This window comes from Dermacentor silvarum, chromosome 3 (assembly GCF_013339745.2).
Source record: "Dermacentor silvarum isolate Dsil-2018 chromosome 3, BIME_Dsil_1.4, whole genome shotgun sequence".
Taxonomy (NCBI): domain Eukaryota; kingdom Metazoa; phylum Arthropoda; class Arachnida; order Ixodida; family Ixodidae; genus Dermacentor; species Dermacentor silvarum.
In genome coordinates this window covers 2,517,276-2,533,878 of record NC_051156.1, presented here as the reverse complement: position 1 = coordinate 2,533,878, position 16,603 = coordinate 2,517,276, and the positions used below count along the sequence as shown (strand labels likewise).

At 47.8% G+C, this 16,603-nt stretch overlaps 1 protein-coding gene across 1 annotated transcript; it reads left to right on the top strand.

Annotated features, from left to right (window-relative positions):
• The first annotated feature begins 2,382 nt into the window (after window positions 1–2,382).
• On the top strand, window positions 2,383–15,203 carry LOC125944062 (monocarboxylate transporter 3-like). The gene is made up of 4 exons (XM_049663818.1): window positions 2,383–2,485; window positions 11,793–11,936; window positions 12,900–13,061; window positions 15,070–15,203. The coding sequence occupies exons 1-4, from the start codon at window positions 2,410–2,412 to the stop codon at window positions 15,201–15,203; spliced, it is 516 nt and encodes a 171-aa protein (XP_049519775.1). The 5' UTR covers window positions 2,383–2,409.
• The last annotated feature ends 1,400 nt before the right edge of the window (window positions 15,204–16,603 follow it).

The window sequence follows — 16,603 nt, the reverse complement described above, 5'->3', positions numbered from 1 at the left end:
ATTCCACTTTTTATTCTGTTATGTACATGTACACGAATCCTCTACGGAGTGGTTTCGACATACATTTTGTTCCCCTCCATATCGGCACGCAAATCAAACCAAACCACTTTCGCACCACCGGTGAGCGGAACTCGGCTTACTTCAGTGAGGCAGATGACGTGATCCGAGACTCATACTTCTGTCTCCTAGTAAACTTATCTAGCCCAGCAGCTGAGGCAAGTTCCCGGCGCATGATGTGAAATTTTTCCTCGTGGCTGAAACGTTGCGATTCAAGAGGAAAAACAACATGCAAATTTGTAGGGCGCCGCCCAACTCTAACAAGGTACGCATCTTAGACAGCGACCACCTGCTGACTCTTTATTCTAACACTTTTCACGCCGCTGCTGGTATCTGCCTCCAGCATATTTGCGCGGCGTGTTCTAGAGGAGAGTACGAGCTGAGGAAACGCACTCTGCACACCAAGCGCGAAAGCTTGTGAGATGAGAGGTAGAGCTTTCGTTGCAGGGACAGAAAGCGCACATAAATCAGGACTAGAACTGGCAGGAAGTTAACCATCTGCTGCTAATGCGGTAAACGGAGCTGTTCGCTGGGCAACGTCTGTCTCTACACTTTATAGACGCATACAAACTGACTCGTTTGCCGATTCGTATGCTAAAAAAGCACTGGGTTTTGAAAATTTTCTCCAATTCTAAACGGCACACAAACAGGATGCACTCTCAGCCCCGGCTTCTTTCATATTTGTTCATAAGTATAAAGTCATAGTCTGTGCAGGTCCCGTTCCTGCAGTACTCCTACATCCAACCGCGCGCACACCGCAAAAGCGTTCGCAACAGCTGTGCCACATTGACCTCGCCCGCAAAGCTGGCTCATCGTCTAGCATTGGACGGCCTATTTGACCCCCTGCCTGTTCCAATTGTTATATTATTTTTTCCGCATTAATTCGCATAGCGACTGTGCTATCCTCCACCACGCTACACTCGGCAGATTTATTTGCGGCTGTCAGTCCGTTGGTATATATTTGGCCATTTTGGCTTCAATATTTTCGGCGATTCCGGCAAGAACTTTCTTTAGGTTGTTTTTTGGCAGGGCTACAGTCGGTATTCATTCATTACAGTGCCTTTTGCTTATACGGCGATATTGTGAAAAAAAATCATCGGCGATTACCACACTCCCTAATGCGAAATGAGCGCACTCTATACGTGTTTTCATATCGCGATATATTGACTGGCGCGGACAATGTCTCGTGCGGCACGTTGCAAGCGGAGCGATGTGTGGTGCGACTGCCTCCCTAATATGGAGATCTGGAGAAGCGGCGCGTGGGTGATGCGTGGGCGCAGATTCACAGCAACCACCGCGGGCAGACCTCCTAGAAGACGCGCGCTACTCTGGCGCCATCTCGTAGCCATTGTCGCCGCAATGCGCGTCTTGCGCGGTATTACGCTTTTATTTTCACGCTTTCGTCATGCCCTTCTCCTCCGCTTGCCACCTGATGCTTCCGCTGAACCCTCCTCCTCCACTTTCCTCCTCGCGCTCTCTTCGCTCTCGCCGCTTTTTAGAGTACAGCTGTTAAACACCCGTTCCTGCACTGAGCGTCGGAGTTGCCCTCGGCGTAAACGAGCGAACGAACACAGCGAAGAATGAAAGAGCGAACGCGGAGCGCAGCGGGCGATAGAAGATAGCGATAACCAAGAGAGCGTGAGGAGGATGGTACGGAGGAACCATGAGGCGGAAACCGGAGGAGGAGGGTATATCCAAAGTGTGAGAAGAAAGCGTAGTGCCGTGCAAGACGGGCGACGGCCGCTACGAGATGGCGCCCGCCAGAGTAGCGCACCGCTGCCTGTTCACCGATTGGATTGCACTGCATGCGGCGAGCGCGTCCAACAATACCATATATGGAACAAAGCGCTGCATAAGCGGAGGTCTGTCTGCAGTGACCGCTGTGAAATTCGCCACGCATCACCTGCGCGCTGCCTCTCGCGACCTCCCGATTAGCGAGCCAGTCGCGCCACACTTCGCTGCGTTTGCAACGTGCCGCACGAGACAGATTGTCCGCGCCAGCCAATATCGCGTAATGAAACCACGTGTAGATCTGCGTGCCTATTTTGTATTAGGGAGTATCGTAATCTTCGGTGAACTTTTCGTCCCCCGCTCTCTCCGCGTTTGCTCTTTTATGCGCTGCGCTAGGTTATGCCGACGCTCGCAGGAGAAACGGAAGCCTAAGATCTTAAAAGACACTCTATTTGTTGCAGATAATTGGTACCCTCCGCCTTGCAAGAAGTCATGGTGAAAGCAATGGGCATTCACGCCATCATCACGGACCGATGCTGGACCCTGCCTCCCCTTTCAGCATTGGCGGCGCTCCTAGCCGTTCTCTTATCAAAGAACAGCGCAGTTTTCTACGTTGCGTTCATGAACGAATTCGGAGTGAGCCACGAAAGCGCCAGCTGGCCGATTGCAGTGTGCACAGTGTCGGTGCAATTTTCTGGTACGTCTCTCAGACACAATATCTTCTGTGGCTAATTCCCATCTTCCGGGCCTCTCGAGTTAGCTAAACGTCACTATAGTAATAACTTGGAATTCGTGGCCCCTGCAGTCTTCTGCTTGGTTTGCATTGCCATAAATTCGGTGATAACGTTATTTCTTATTCCACACTGTGAGAGTGCCGGCATTTCCTGCGATAACTATCGTGGTTTGCACTCCACACACTGCTGTGAACACATGTGAGCAATCTTCATGTGTGAAAAATGTGTTCACAGCTTTGCGGAGAGCACGAAACTGTGGCAGTACAAGCGCGCCACACCAGAAACCCGTCGCTGGACGATCTTCCTTTTACTTCTCCGTTTGCTTATTGTTTCGCTCTTTCCCTTTAGACTTTTCGGTTAGTTTTGGGTAGTGAGATGTTCATGAAACCACGCCACAGATCCCCGAAGCTCATATCTTCATAATCAAATAAAAGCCGGGCACACATTCGTCGTCCCTCATTGCCCTCTGGTTGTCGTCATCAAGGGGCGTTCACTAACTATTTCGATTGATCCACTTCCGGTGAGGTGATCAGCACGAAAGTTGAAATTTGTTTCCCTTTCTCTACATGCGTGCCACCGAGAGCCACGCTCCTCTGTCACTGTTTTACGCAGCTGCGGATACCACTCTTGAAGTCCTCAGGTTGGCCTTGGAGCCATGACTTGACTTCGGCGATGAGCATGTCGTCATCAGAGAACTGCCTGTTTTAAAAAATAAGTTCATATAAGAAAGATGTGGAAATTTATGGGCACAAGGTTGGCGAAGTACGAGGGATGGCAAAGAATTTCGTATCCAAAGGAGCGTGCGGCCATTTGCGCAACATGGCAGTTGTCAACAGGAGCATTGTCTTGCAAGAGCAGGACGCCTTTTGGCAGCACGCCACGCCTGATGTCTTTTGTGCCTCCCCTTCATTTTGTCAGAACGTTAGCATAGTAGGTTCCTGTTACGGAGGCACTTTCCGGCGGAAAACCTGTCATCATCACTTCTTTGTGATCTCCAAAACTGCCAGCATCACCTTACTAGCTGTAGGTTGCACGGTGCCTTCTTTAGGGTTTGTGAGTCGAAGTGTTCGCATAGTTTAGACTTGAATTTATCTTGTTATTTATAGCAGTAAAACCACGTTTCATCCAATGTAATCAAAACTCATGTAAGCCGCGTAACCAATGTTCACTCGCTCTAGTTGTGAGAAGCAGAAAGCAAGTGAGGAACCAAACGCGCCGACACATTTCGCGTGTGCCGATGTTCCTGAATGGTATTTTCTATGAACCCTACACTGTGCTTGAACTTTTTAGCTTGTTCTTGATTGGTGACGTGGTGATCTTCCAAATGACTGCACTTATTTTTGTAAAGTGTCTCCATAAATGGCTGAATGAGGTAGAAAGCGAGGCATTACCGTTTTGACAAAGTTGTGTCCTCATTTTACCTGCCGTTGCCAGAACATAACAACGGGGCAACTGTCCCATACAGAGTCGTTATTTCTTGAAAGATTTTTAGGAGTGTGTGGCCTTCAAGATTAGGAAAGGTAATAACTGCACCGCATTCGACTCCACGCTCCCACCTTTCTGTGTCTTCAGACCAGTTAAAGAAAAATAGCTAATAGGAAAGAGCCGATTGTTTTCTCTGGAGCAGGCCTAGCAGGGTGAAATTTCTTTAATACATGCCAAAGTGAAGTGAATCAATGGAAATCTGTATTGAACAATACTTTTATGATACGGGAAGTGTTGATAGTTTGCAGAAGGAGCATAGGAGCTCGATGGAACGCCCAAAACTAAAAGGAAAAATAAAAATCAAGCACAAATGCCTCGAAGCGCTGGTAAAAGTAAGCAGCTGGGAGTGCATTTACCTTGGGAGCGTCAAGGCCTGCGACAATATGTTCACCTACAACCTGCCGGATCTAGTTTGCCATAGGCTAGGCCACTTCGAAGCCAGTACAAAAGCAGGTGCGACTTTAATGCAATAAAATGAACGGGAGAACGAAGAACAAAACGAGAATAACAACAGGAAACTTTATAACGTATTTCCGTTGTGTTTCCTATCACAAAAACAGCGAGAACAAGATGAAGCAGCTCCTAGCTTGATCGTTTTTTTTGGGTTTGCTCGTCGTTTTGAATATACATATCCCGGATTCCCTGTGTTTTCCCTGGATTTCCAGTGGCAGTATCGCGAATCGATCCATATAACTTAAAGATAGACGTCCTGCCTGCTAAGGCCAGAACTGGAGCCACATCTTGTAAATATTGTTACGTGGAAAGACGCAGACGAGAGGCTATATACAACTGCATTTATGAACGAATGCCCGACACTTGGCCAGAAGGCAACAGCCCTAGCTATTAAAATCGCCGTCGTCCTTTCCATACAACTTGCCTCTTCGTCATCATTAGAACTGGTTGGTACCGCTACCCCCGGCGGCACAAGCACCGTCCAAGAGCAGTAACGGGCAGGAATAGGAAGCAGCGTAGTAGGCCTTGAGCTACTCACGTGCACGAGGTCACAAGACGTAAGGGCAGAAGGCAAGGTAGAATTAACAGGAGCAATTGGCTACGTTACTGGCATCCCCTGGTGCAGCAGGCGGTAGGGTTCGGAGTATCGAGAAATGAGCCCTTCTGGAAGATCCACGTGACCAGATGGTGACCACAATAGCACGAGAGCATCAGGCGAGAACTGTGCGTCAGCCATGTTCGAGGCCGTCAGCGAAGTTCGAGCAAGCTGGTGCGCGTGGTAGGCCAGGGCGATGGCGTCGCGCGCGCACTTGCTTGTTGAGGTTGCAGCCGCAGGAAGAGAAGTGACAAGGCAGTGTTCGCAACCATCATCATCATAATTTATTTCCACTGAAGGCCGAAGGCGATCTCCAATTACCCCTGTTTTACGCTAGCTGATTCCAACTTGCGCCTTAAAATTTCCTAACTTCATCACCCCATCTAGTTTTCTGCTGTCCCCGACTGCGCTTCCGTTGGGTTGGCACCCATTCTGTAACTCGAGTGGTCCATCGGTTATCTACCCTGCGCATTATACATGGCCTGCCCAGCTCCATTGTATTCTCCTGATCTCAATTAGAATATCGGCTATCCCCGTTTACCATCTGATCCACACCGTGCAACCATAGAATAGATAAATGTAAGAAAATCCGGGAGGGATGTGACGAGAAGAATTACAGACGAATGTTACCTAAGAGAGGGAAACGTGCCAGTCATATCTGTGAAGGGATGCTCTAACCTTCCTTCAGACCACTGGTTTGAGGATAGTAGATAGAAGGTGTTCAGCTTGCCTTGAGTGTAGTACAATGCAGGATGTACGCAATAGGTTTTCGTAAAACGTTGCGACCACGGTCAAGGAGTAATTTCCGCAGAAGGCCGTGTAAGAGTATAATGCCATGCAAGAGGAAGTCGGCGACATTACTGGCGCAAATGGTCGGAAGAGTCCACGTGATGGCGTATCGGGTGGCGTAATAAGTAGCGACGGCTACCCATTTGTTTTCGGAAGATGGTGCGCTGAAGTGACCCAGAAGATCAAGTACAACTCGGTAGAACGGTTCCAAGGGAATAGTAATCGGCTAAAGATAATAGGTTGGACGCATGTGAGGCGTTTTGCAAAGCTGACAGGAATCAAAGGCAACAGCGTAGCGCTAGAAGTAGCTAGCGACACCAAGTCAATAGAAGTGACGGAGACGCGGTGCTCTTCAATGCGCGCATCAGAGAGCTCAAAGAGAAAAGTGCGTTTTAGGTATCTGGGCACTACAACAAGATCAGGCTCGTCATGATAAATATGGCGGCGTCACAAAACGCAACCTGCCTGATGAACCGGCGAACACAGGCGTTAGTATACATTCCGGGTGTTTCACTTAACTTTGGCCAAACTTTAAGAAATATGCAAATGCTACGTAGCTAGACAGAACGAAAGTGATGTTGTTTGCCGTCGTTTGGAGATACTCAGCTTGTTCTTTTTTGCATTCAGCGTAATTAGATAATCCGTCTTAATTAATTATTCAACTTCTAAAATATTATAATTACATGAGAAGTTTCAATGAGAAAATTGTAGAGCAACATGAAGAACTGCCGATACAGCATTCTGTTGCTCAACACGTGCTACATAAATGTGTTTTTCCTAGCGCGAAAGATGTCCGCCAATACGTGCAAAGTGCCTCGAGCAGCCAGTCACTCGGCAATTTTGCGTGGAATCAGGGGCCTTCTTTCACGCTCGGAAAAAGACGTTTATGTAGCACGTATTAAGCAACAAAAAGCTGTATCGGCAGTTTTTCACGTTGCTCTACAATTTTCTCATAGACACTTGTCATGTATTTATAATATTTTAGAAGTTGAATAATTATTAAGATTGATTATCTAATTATGCTGAATGCAAAAAACAAGCTGAGTATCTCCAAGCCACGGCAAACAATATTACCTTAGTTATGTCCAACTATATGGCATTTGCATATTTTTAATGTTTGGCCAAAGTTAAGTGAAACACCCTGTATATAGGCAAACGTTGGAGATGGTCGCAAGAGTGTTCGCAGCGATATGTCGCGGTACTGGACCTCACCGTTATTATTGAAGGCGGAACAGAGAAAATGCAGTCAAGGATATGTCTAAGCACAGTATTCTGGCGACGGCCGAAGTGGCTCCTTGATACAAAACCGGCTCGACGAAAAACGTACAAGACTGCTAAGAGGCGATCGAGGTGCGCTCCGAAGGGCGGGTAGAATTCTATGGCGATCTCCAAGTATCACAGTCATGAGGACCATTTGAAATCTTAAGACAGAGTGCATCATTTACTCAAATGTAGCTGGTGCGTCACGTAGACCTAGTGGCATCCCCTTAAATTGATACCGGCCGTCAAGTGTTACGAAACAGGTTTTCTCATGGTCTGCCAGTGGCCGGAGCAAAAAGAGAAATAGCGAGCACCATGAAGGAACTGAAGGGCGTCATCACTGCGAGGCAAGGGGTACACGGTTCTTTTTATAACTTTGTTAGGGTTCCGATATTCCATGCAGAGTCGTAATGAGCCATAATTTCTTTGCACCCACAGGTGACGCCTGTGGACTACACGATGGTTCAATAATGTTCTTAGTGAGCATCTTGCGAACTTCTGTGTGAATGACATGACGCTCAGCCGGCTTGGCTTGATACGGGCGTCCGTGAATAGAAGGGGCTTCGTCAGTATGTGTGTGATGGCTCACAGCTATAGTTTAGGCTTAGGGACGGTCGTTTAGATTCAACATGTAGCGATATATAATGGGACATCGGTAGAACTTGTGAGCCCGCTTCGACGACATGTATGGCGCAATCAATTTTTTAATGTACGTTATCGCACCAGTTGCCCACTGCAAAGGTCCAGTAGGGTCGGGTGAACCATCGGCCACTTCAGCAGGCGCTACTGAGCGATCTTCGAAGGCGTCAAGCTGGGCGAGAGATATCCCTTGTGGCAGCTCCTGTGTTGGCGAGCCCAAATTGACCACTGGTGTGCAGGTGCAATTCGCCGTAATAGATAAATATATGAAGATATATCAATCCCGCCTGTGAAGAGAACGTCAGCCACAGAAGTTGCGGTGTATTCAACGTCCGGCACTGGTGAGGATCACAGAAAGGCAACACAGCCGAGGGCGAGGAACTGAGGCGCCTGGGGGCGGGGAGGGGGTGGTTCAGCAGGGTTCAGGATAGGCAGTTCAAGGCGGAGAGTACCGGCTAAGCCGTCTGTAAGGGCAGAATGTGCGGAGAGCATGGAGGACGAACAAAACTGAGGGGAGGCCCTACCCCTCCGCGCGCTAGGAGGAAAGTGTGGAGATTGTCACATGGTATTTTTCGCAGTAGCTGCCATGTTGTCAGGGTACACAGGCGGTTTTGTTATGGTGGTGTGTGCTCATGCGCGTGCTGCCCAGTAGGTCTCGTACCGTGGCAATGGCGTCGGGTGTGCAGAATCGCGTTAGAATCCCTGTTTTATTCCGCTGTATTATGTAGACCATGCTTTCCCGGCTGCTGTTGTGGCCAAGTGGGAATGGAAGAACTTGAAAGCGTGAAATGAGCGTGCATGCAACGCCGTACGCCACGTACCATGCCACGGACGATCTGGCAATCTATTGGCCGTCTTCGGTGGATTCATGCTAGCGTGTCATCAGAGGCTGAAAACGCTGTGCTTTAGGATAAGTACGATAAACGCCTTGCAGGTGAGTGACAGCTGTGCGTTGTTCCTGCTTTTGACAGGAGACGATGCATTTGTGGCACGTAAAACAGCCCTGTGGAAGGACGGGAAAGAAGCGGCTGCTGTGAGTAATTAGAGACAAACTTTCCTTACCGCAGATTTTTCATCTGTTTTCTCGAGGGGCGCAGGGAAGTGAAGGTTGGCGGATGCGGTGCAAGAGTGAAGAAGGCTCGACAGGAGAACGTACGCCTGTACGCACATCAAACGGGTGATGGTCCCACGTTGGCCCGGTCAACGCGCTAGCCCCACGCATGCATACGCGCTTACTCTTCTGTACCGCGCGGATGATGCTACAGAACTTTGTTTCCGGGAAGCTTGACTTATCGTGAGAACACTACACCTCCGGCCGCAATCAGTGTATTTAAACGTGTAAGGACGTTCTCCTCAGCTAGGCTCTTCATCGGCGCGCTGTAGCTCGCCTCGTCTACGCGGTGAGCAGCCACGCGATACTTGTTCAATAAAGAAAAATAATTCCTATAAAGCGACGACCAGCATACGCATTTGTTCTCGTACAGCGCAGATGGGCAAGTCACAGGTCATGATGTGCGTAAAGTTTGCTGCCGGTGATCGCCTGTGCATTCTTGCAGAGCAGTGACAATGCACAGATTTATTTTCAGAAAATCCAGCAAACATAGTTGGCAACTAGTCACACAGTCTAACTTGCGGAGTTCATTTGAACTCCTTTCAACGCTACAGCACAGTACTCGGACAAAATGACTTTGGCAAAGGTTCGTGATGGTACACATCGCGATTGGATCCGTTGGTTGGATCACTACTGCGCGCGCACTCTGAGCATCTCCGCGCATCCCAGCGTGGTTGCGTGCTGAAAGCGAGAAATGTAAACAACAGAGGAGAATCTGCCCCGACAAGATGGCGGATTAACGCCAACTTCCATCGCCACTGAGCTTCATAAGGAGTGACATGAGGGTCTCTCCTGAGTTTTTCTTTCCTCCATGACGGAGAGCAGCTGCAGGTCGAGAAGGACGTTATGAGGACAATGTACTATGAAGGGGAATGGAACGACAGTGGAGCGATTGGCAATACAGACTCGGGTGGCACATATGCCAATTTCGAAAAGTGTTCCGCCGTAGGCGACATGGACAACATGCGTCATGGCGGGTGTTGGAATTTTCTTGAGCTCTTTGAGAAGCTAAGCGCTCATTAGGGATAAATGCGCCGCCAGTGTCGATAAGAGCAGACACAGGAACGCCGTCGACTTATATTTCAAGAAATCTCATGTTAGTTGGAAGCTTTAGTAGAGAATCTAGCGGCCTAGGGAGTAATCAAGTGTCACCTATAAACACTGCACTTTCTAGTTTTCCGGCTATGACGTCCGTGGAAAACTATGGGGGAACTTGAGCGACGGGGGCAGAGGCGAGTGTGATTGTAGACATTGGGGTCGCGGCAACCATGAGTAGTGGGGACTTGGTGGACGAGGTTCCGTGGCGTCATAATGGGCGCGTGCTGTATAGGGACAACAAGGGCTGTGCGGACGAGCGTCTTGCCCTGGGAACTCTAGCGATTGCGACAGAGATGAGAAACAGTATGTGTCCGATTCGACGGCAATGGAAACAAATTGGCTTGTCGCCAGCAGTGTCCTATTCAGATGGGTTGCGAAAAGAAATAAGGCGCGGGACGAGGCGAAAGTGCAGAATCCGGGCGGGAGTCGGGGCGGTGGACGGAGCAGGTGGAATGAAGTCCAACGTTAACAATCTGCTGGCGCACAACTGCCTGAATCTGGAAAATTGGGGCTACAGGTGGGGTGGAGAAGTTAGATTCGAAAACAGACGGATATGCAGCCTCAATCTCTCGCCGGACAATTCAGGTAACGTGTTGTTCGAATAGCGAACGTCAGGACATGATGACGCCAGCGGGGTGTTAGGTAGCCGGGCAAGATGTTGGCCGATAACTTCCAACTTTCAACGCCAACTTCCAACGCCACTGAGCTTCACAAGAAATGACATGAGGGTCTCTCCTTCGTTTTTCTTTCCTCCATGACGGAGAGCAACTGCAGGTGGAGAATGACGTTATGAGGACAGTGGACGATGAAGGGATGTCGTTCACTACCCCTTCATCGCCACTGTCCACTTTCGCCTCGATTGCTTTTTGCGAGTTCCAGGTAGCCGCATTCCTTCATTACTGCGTGAACCGTTAGCACGTTGTTGTAACAACTAGGTTGAAAGTATCATGAGCGATACCTTTTAGAATGCGAGCAACCTTATCAGGTTATCTCGTTTTCAGGTTACCTCTGCGGCGGAGAGTGAATACGTTTCGAATGTACGTGACGTGAGGTTCAGTTGGAGCCTGCACGCGGCCGGATAGCGCTTACGTCGCAGATAGCGGGTGACCATAAGCTTTGCCGAAAAAGCCTCCAAGCTTTCGCTTGAACGTGTCCTAACTAGGCAGCTCATTCTAATCTGTTTGAAATCAGATGCGAGTTGTACCACTGAGGCAAAATATTACATTTGCAAGCGTGGCTCTGCCCCCCCCCCCCCCCCCTGTTGTTCGTGTGGACACATCCACACAGGCTGATCCAGTGGTCGACGCCCTCCCCATCGATGCCCAGAGAAGGCTCCAGGATCGCAAGAGGCGATGTTAGTGACGTAGGTCACGATGGCGGGAGGTATTGGGGCCGGTATGTCTTTACTTGAAGCCGTGATGGAAGACTGACGGTAGCGTGTGCTGCGAAGCTCCACGACGACGACAAGGACCGAGCACCTCCACCAAAATGTTGCGTGGAAAGACGTAAAGGAGAGGCTATATAAACGCCTACACGGCAGTTGACCTGAAGGCAACAGCCCCAGCTAGCTGCAAATCGTCGTCGGCTTTTCCACACTACTGGCCTCTTTGTCATCATTGGTATACTGCTCCTTGGTCATATTTTGCTCGTTTCTGTAATTATTGTCCGAAAGCTCTCGCTCCCTGACTTGCTTTTACTATGGGGAGATCTGAATGCATCGACCAATAGCCATTTCTGCATCAGTATACCTCGTATATATTTTACAGCCTGCTCTCGCCATATTCTTGTCACGCAACGCAAAATTTTTTGCCAGATTGAATTGGTTTTCTTTCCGCTGCAGGGTTACTAGTGAGTTATCTGGAGAAGAGGCTGTCCATCTATCACATCACCATTGCAGGCAGCCTCCTCAACTTTGTTGCTCTCATTGCCGCTTCCTTCGCACCAAACATAACGTGGATGAGCATCACCTTCGGTGTTCTTAGCGGTAAGTGTGAGCTCTTTTACTACCGCTCCGCGTTCTTTCTTCATTTAAAAGACAAGCAACACGGTGTTATCAACGCTAGTGTCCTAATGGTAATTTTTAGAGCAGATAGTAACTTTTGGTCAATTGGATATTGGTAGATGTATCGATGTTGCAGGCAATCTATATTAAAAGGGAAATAACAAAAGCATCAACGGGCACTTATTCGTTCAAAAAATTATGTGCCTCTTCTCTACTTTTCTGTTTTATTTTAATGTCAAGTGACACGAACGATCAACGCAAAAAAAGCGTACGTTAACATATTAGTTGAACGCTGACTATCATTGATCCAACTTCCAAATTTCTTGAAAAGTGAAACGCTGATTCAATATTGCTACACGTAGATGTTTTTGATAAATTTCCCGCCAAAATTTTAGGAAAGCGGCGTGTCTAGAAATGTTGTAGTGAGATTGATCTCCGGGCCACTGCGCATTTTCCATGAACTGCTGTATGTTCATTCTAAAAAGCTGCATGAGTTTTCTTCGTATGGCTTCGCCCTACGCTCAATACAATCCCACCTTTCCTTGCATTTCGGCGGGCCTGATCTATCAATATGATACTGTAATCTTCACCCATCACACACGCTAAAGTTACTTGACATCATGAGAAAGCATGGTAGTTGTGTGGCAGTAGACTAAAATGAAGCGTGTAGTATTTCGGAGCGGTAATTTTCAATATACATAACTTGGGTGGTTTACACAAAACTAAGTCCATCGCATCCAAGTCGCACCTCAGCCTGCTCACTGAGTGCAGACTAGCCGACCCACACAGCGCTCAAAGAGCGGATGGGTAGTTCTTTTGAAATGCACGACAGGCGTCCACGTAGGCCGTTACTCAAGGTATACACGGAACTACTATCACTGCTGAATATGAAGCGCCTTGGGCTCACGTCGCATTTATTATTCTAAAGGCAATGTTTTCTTGCAGGTGCAGGTCAAGGCATCATCGTCGTTACCTTGTCCATCTACGCAATGCTGTATTTCGACAAGTACCGCGCGGCAGCGAGTGGTTTCAAGTACACAGGGATATCCTTGGCGCCCTTCTTTTCAATGCTGCTGTCATTAAGTATTCAACAGGATGGCTTGCATGGTACTCTGCTTCTTTTCTCGGCGTTAAGCCTAAACACGCTTCCTATTGCTATGCTCATGAATAATCCTCGGCCCGTAAAATTACATTGCTGTAAATTTGCGGGACGGGACCATAAGCCAAGTGTACAAAAACACAACACTATTGCTGATGCTCTGCAAGGCTGTTCCAATGTGCCTACGAGCAGAGAAACAGACAGGACAACTTCACAAAGGTTACCCGCTTGCTGCGCACCAGCGGCTATTACAAATAGCTCGCGGAATAGCTGTTTTTCCATTGCTGAACGACAGCTTCGAGTAGACCTTCATGAAGCGCGCATGACAGATAAATGTTTAATTAACAGGCAAGAAGATATTCACAATAACGCAGCAATTGTAAATTCTACGCCGATCGAAGACACTTTGGACAACCCCAATGAATTTAATTTACCACGCGTTGGCCGAAATATTAGCGGAAAAGATACAATCGCTTGCCCTAGTCGCCGACAGTATGAACTGACTACAGTTTTTCCTACACAGCAGGTTGTGCTTGGCAGATACGTCCATTCTTCTATCTTTGTTCTACCGCCATTACAGCCGTACCTAAGCAAAGAACAATGCAGCAGTAAATATGCTCCTTTAGCAATTGCATTCCAGCCACCAAAATACGCTCAAGAGGCAAAAGGTAGCAGTTATTCAGAAAACTGTGATGCCAATATACCAATGGATAGTCAGCAACGCGATGTACCGGAAACTACCATAGCTGATCGCCAGACACTCGCAGAAGTTTTACGCCTCTTCAAAAATCCTATCCTTTACCTTCTGGTTGCAACTTTCGGGCTCACGGACTATGTGTCGAGCACGTTCGAAACGACAGTTCTCGACTACGCTGTGGACAAGGGTGCTACAAAGAGCCAAGCACTACCTATCATCAGCTACGTAGCCGCAGCTGAAATTGTTGGGCGTCTGACCCTCCCATTCTTGTGGGATTCGATGCGTCTCAGCCGAAGCCTGCTTGTAGCACTATGCCTGCTAGGCGCATCCGTGGGACTCCTCGCTATGCCGCACGCAACATCCTTCAGCCACGTCATAGCGACTGCAGTGACCACGGGGATCACGACAGGCTGCGTGACAGCTATGAAACCTGTACTCCTAAGCGATTCGCTCGGCGTTGACAACCTGTCCTTCTGTTGGGGCATCGCCGGCGTACTTGCGCTGCCTCTGCATCTTGGTGGGCCGATGCTAATAGGTAAGTACCATCTAACTTGGCGTACTGTAGGTGTTGAATATCTCTCTGTGGCGACTGAACAGTCATATTACATCAAGGCATCTTAGCTTTTATTTGTAACTGGCATCTTTATAAGTGCAATTTGCTACACTCTAAGCCAAAAGAGACTAACGGGGGTATAGGGGTTAGTCCTTTGAGGGACTAACTGCGTTGCCACAACCATTACTCCCTTTAGGGACCAACGGCAAGGGGATGAACTGTTAGTCCCCTAGCAGTTACTCCCTTGGAGATTAACTTTTGGTCCCTCCAGTTACTCCCTGGAGGATGAAATGTTAGTCTCCCCAGTTGCTCCCCAGAGATTAAATGTTAGTCCCACCAGCTGCTCCCCGAGGACTAAATGTTGGTCCTTGCAGTTACTCTCCGAGGACCAACTGCTCATCCTTCCAGTTACTCCCCAGGGGATGAACTGTTTAGTACTCCATATTGGTGTTATACTCCTTATAGGGTTAATTTTTTGTCTCGAACATGCTTTTCAGAGGCCCAAGACATGAGCAGAGCTGCTTGGGTTGGGATTTTTTTTTTATCTCGAACACGTTTTTCAGACACAGAACAAGAGCTGCTTGGGTGCTTGTAACATAAAATATGGAGAAAATATAAACAATAGAACACTTTATTTTTTACAGTAGCAACGTGTGTGACACGCGCACAAATGGAGTTGGCCACACACCACTGTTAACACCGACCATTTGGCATATGGTCAAATGTTCTTTGTGCCTTTGGCGCAAAAACAATGTCGAATATCCAGTAAAGGGCAATCTGCGTGGCAAGGCCAGAGACAAGGTCATCTTCGTCAATCTTGATCGATTCGAGCTGTACATGGAGGGCTCTTCCTTGCAGCAGGCTAGTTCCCTCGTATTTCACCGTAGGCATATGATGTGACGCATCCGGGTGCTGCAAAAATAAATGATAGGGTTGTAAGCGTCAAAGCCAACACATGATTATGAGGCACGCTGTAGATGAGTGGTCCGTGCAACAGGTCTATTATCAGCATGCAAGTTACATATAATCTTACGTAAGGGGAAATAAAAGCCTCCATCCTCTCCTTCACAAGGCTTGACAGTCAAGCGCACAATCTGAAGCTGTAGGCTTCAGGTCTGAAACGAAAAGTTTTCACAAATTAGGCATGAACACCCTACACCACGATTGCAAGACCTCATATATGAACACAGGCATTGAAAGACAATTTACATTGCAATTACAGTGGATCCCCGATTATAAGGCTTTGAGGGGACCACACAAAACCGCTCTATAATCAGGGCATCGTATAATAAAAAAAACTTAAGAATATAGGCAGTGACGATGTCTTGCCCAAAAAACAGGTACAGACTGCCCGAATAATCCCACGGCACGAACCTGCACTGCTTGCAAGTAAGGTAGATTAAATTATTCAAAAATTGCGGTATTTATTCGATTGTAACACAAGTGTACTTTTTTCACAATTTTCGTTGCTTGAACCATGACCCTTGTGTTCATTCGAATAACGACAAAATGGACCATTTAAAACAAATCTAATAAATCCCACGATTTCTTGCGTTACGTTGGCAACCTGTAACCTTACGGCTCGATCCAATCCATGGACAGGTCGACCGAAGTGCTAACTTGTTTTTGGTTGGAATAGGCGCTGTTTTCACTGTGCTTGTGACTGGTTACGGTGCTGTAATACCCTATAACCTTTTGTGGTTCGACTCAGTTCATTCGCGGCATTATGGCAACGCAGCACATTCAGTATGACGGTCGCTTCGGGAGACGAGCAATTTTGATGGCCGAGGAGCTGGGAAAGAGGCCACAAAACAAGAATACAAACATTTCTGATGCTGCTAATTCTTGTAATAGCATAACACTTCAATGTTTGAAACAGTAAGGCGGTGCACAAGGTACCCGAGAGCAGATTCAGAAAGCGTACGTAAGCAAGAATTTGTAAAAGTGGTGATTGGTCAACCAGGGGGATCGGTCCACCCATGAAACAGGATGCAGAAACCAGGGTGCTGGCCAGTCAAGAAGTGCTCTTATGAAGGCTTGCACATAGAGAGCTTTGTGAATTTAAGTCGACTCATTTGTGCTAGCCAAAACAGATGTCAAAGGGTACAAGATGCTGTTAGTAGTACCAACATAAACAGAGATTCCAAGTTGCCTTCCAGAACCAACAGAACAAACTCCAACAAAAACAGAGAGAATTTATTATGGCAATGAAAACAGCAAAAGCACAAACACAGGACATTCCACATCGTCAGTGCCACCATAGCTATAAGTCAAGATACATTTACTGGCTATTGCGTACA

Excerpts from the sequence above, each read along its gene's own strand:
- LOC125944062 (XM_049663818.1), top strand. The coding sequence starts at position 2,410 with ATGAACGAATTCGGAGTGAGCCACGAAAGCGCCAGCTGGCCGATTGCA. Across the intron at positions 11,937-12,899 it reads CACCTTCGGTGTTCTTAGCG|GTGCAGGTCAAGGCATCATC; the intron begins GTAAGTGTGAGC and ends GTTTTCTTGCAG. Across the intron at positions 13,062-15,069 it reads TCAACAGGATGGCTTGCATG|TAAAGGGCAATCTGCGTGGC; the intron begins GTACTCTGCTTC and ends TCGAATATCCAG.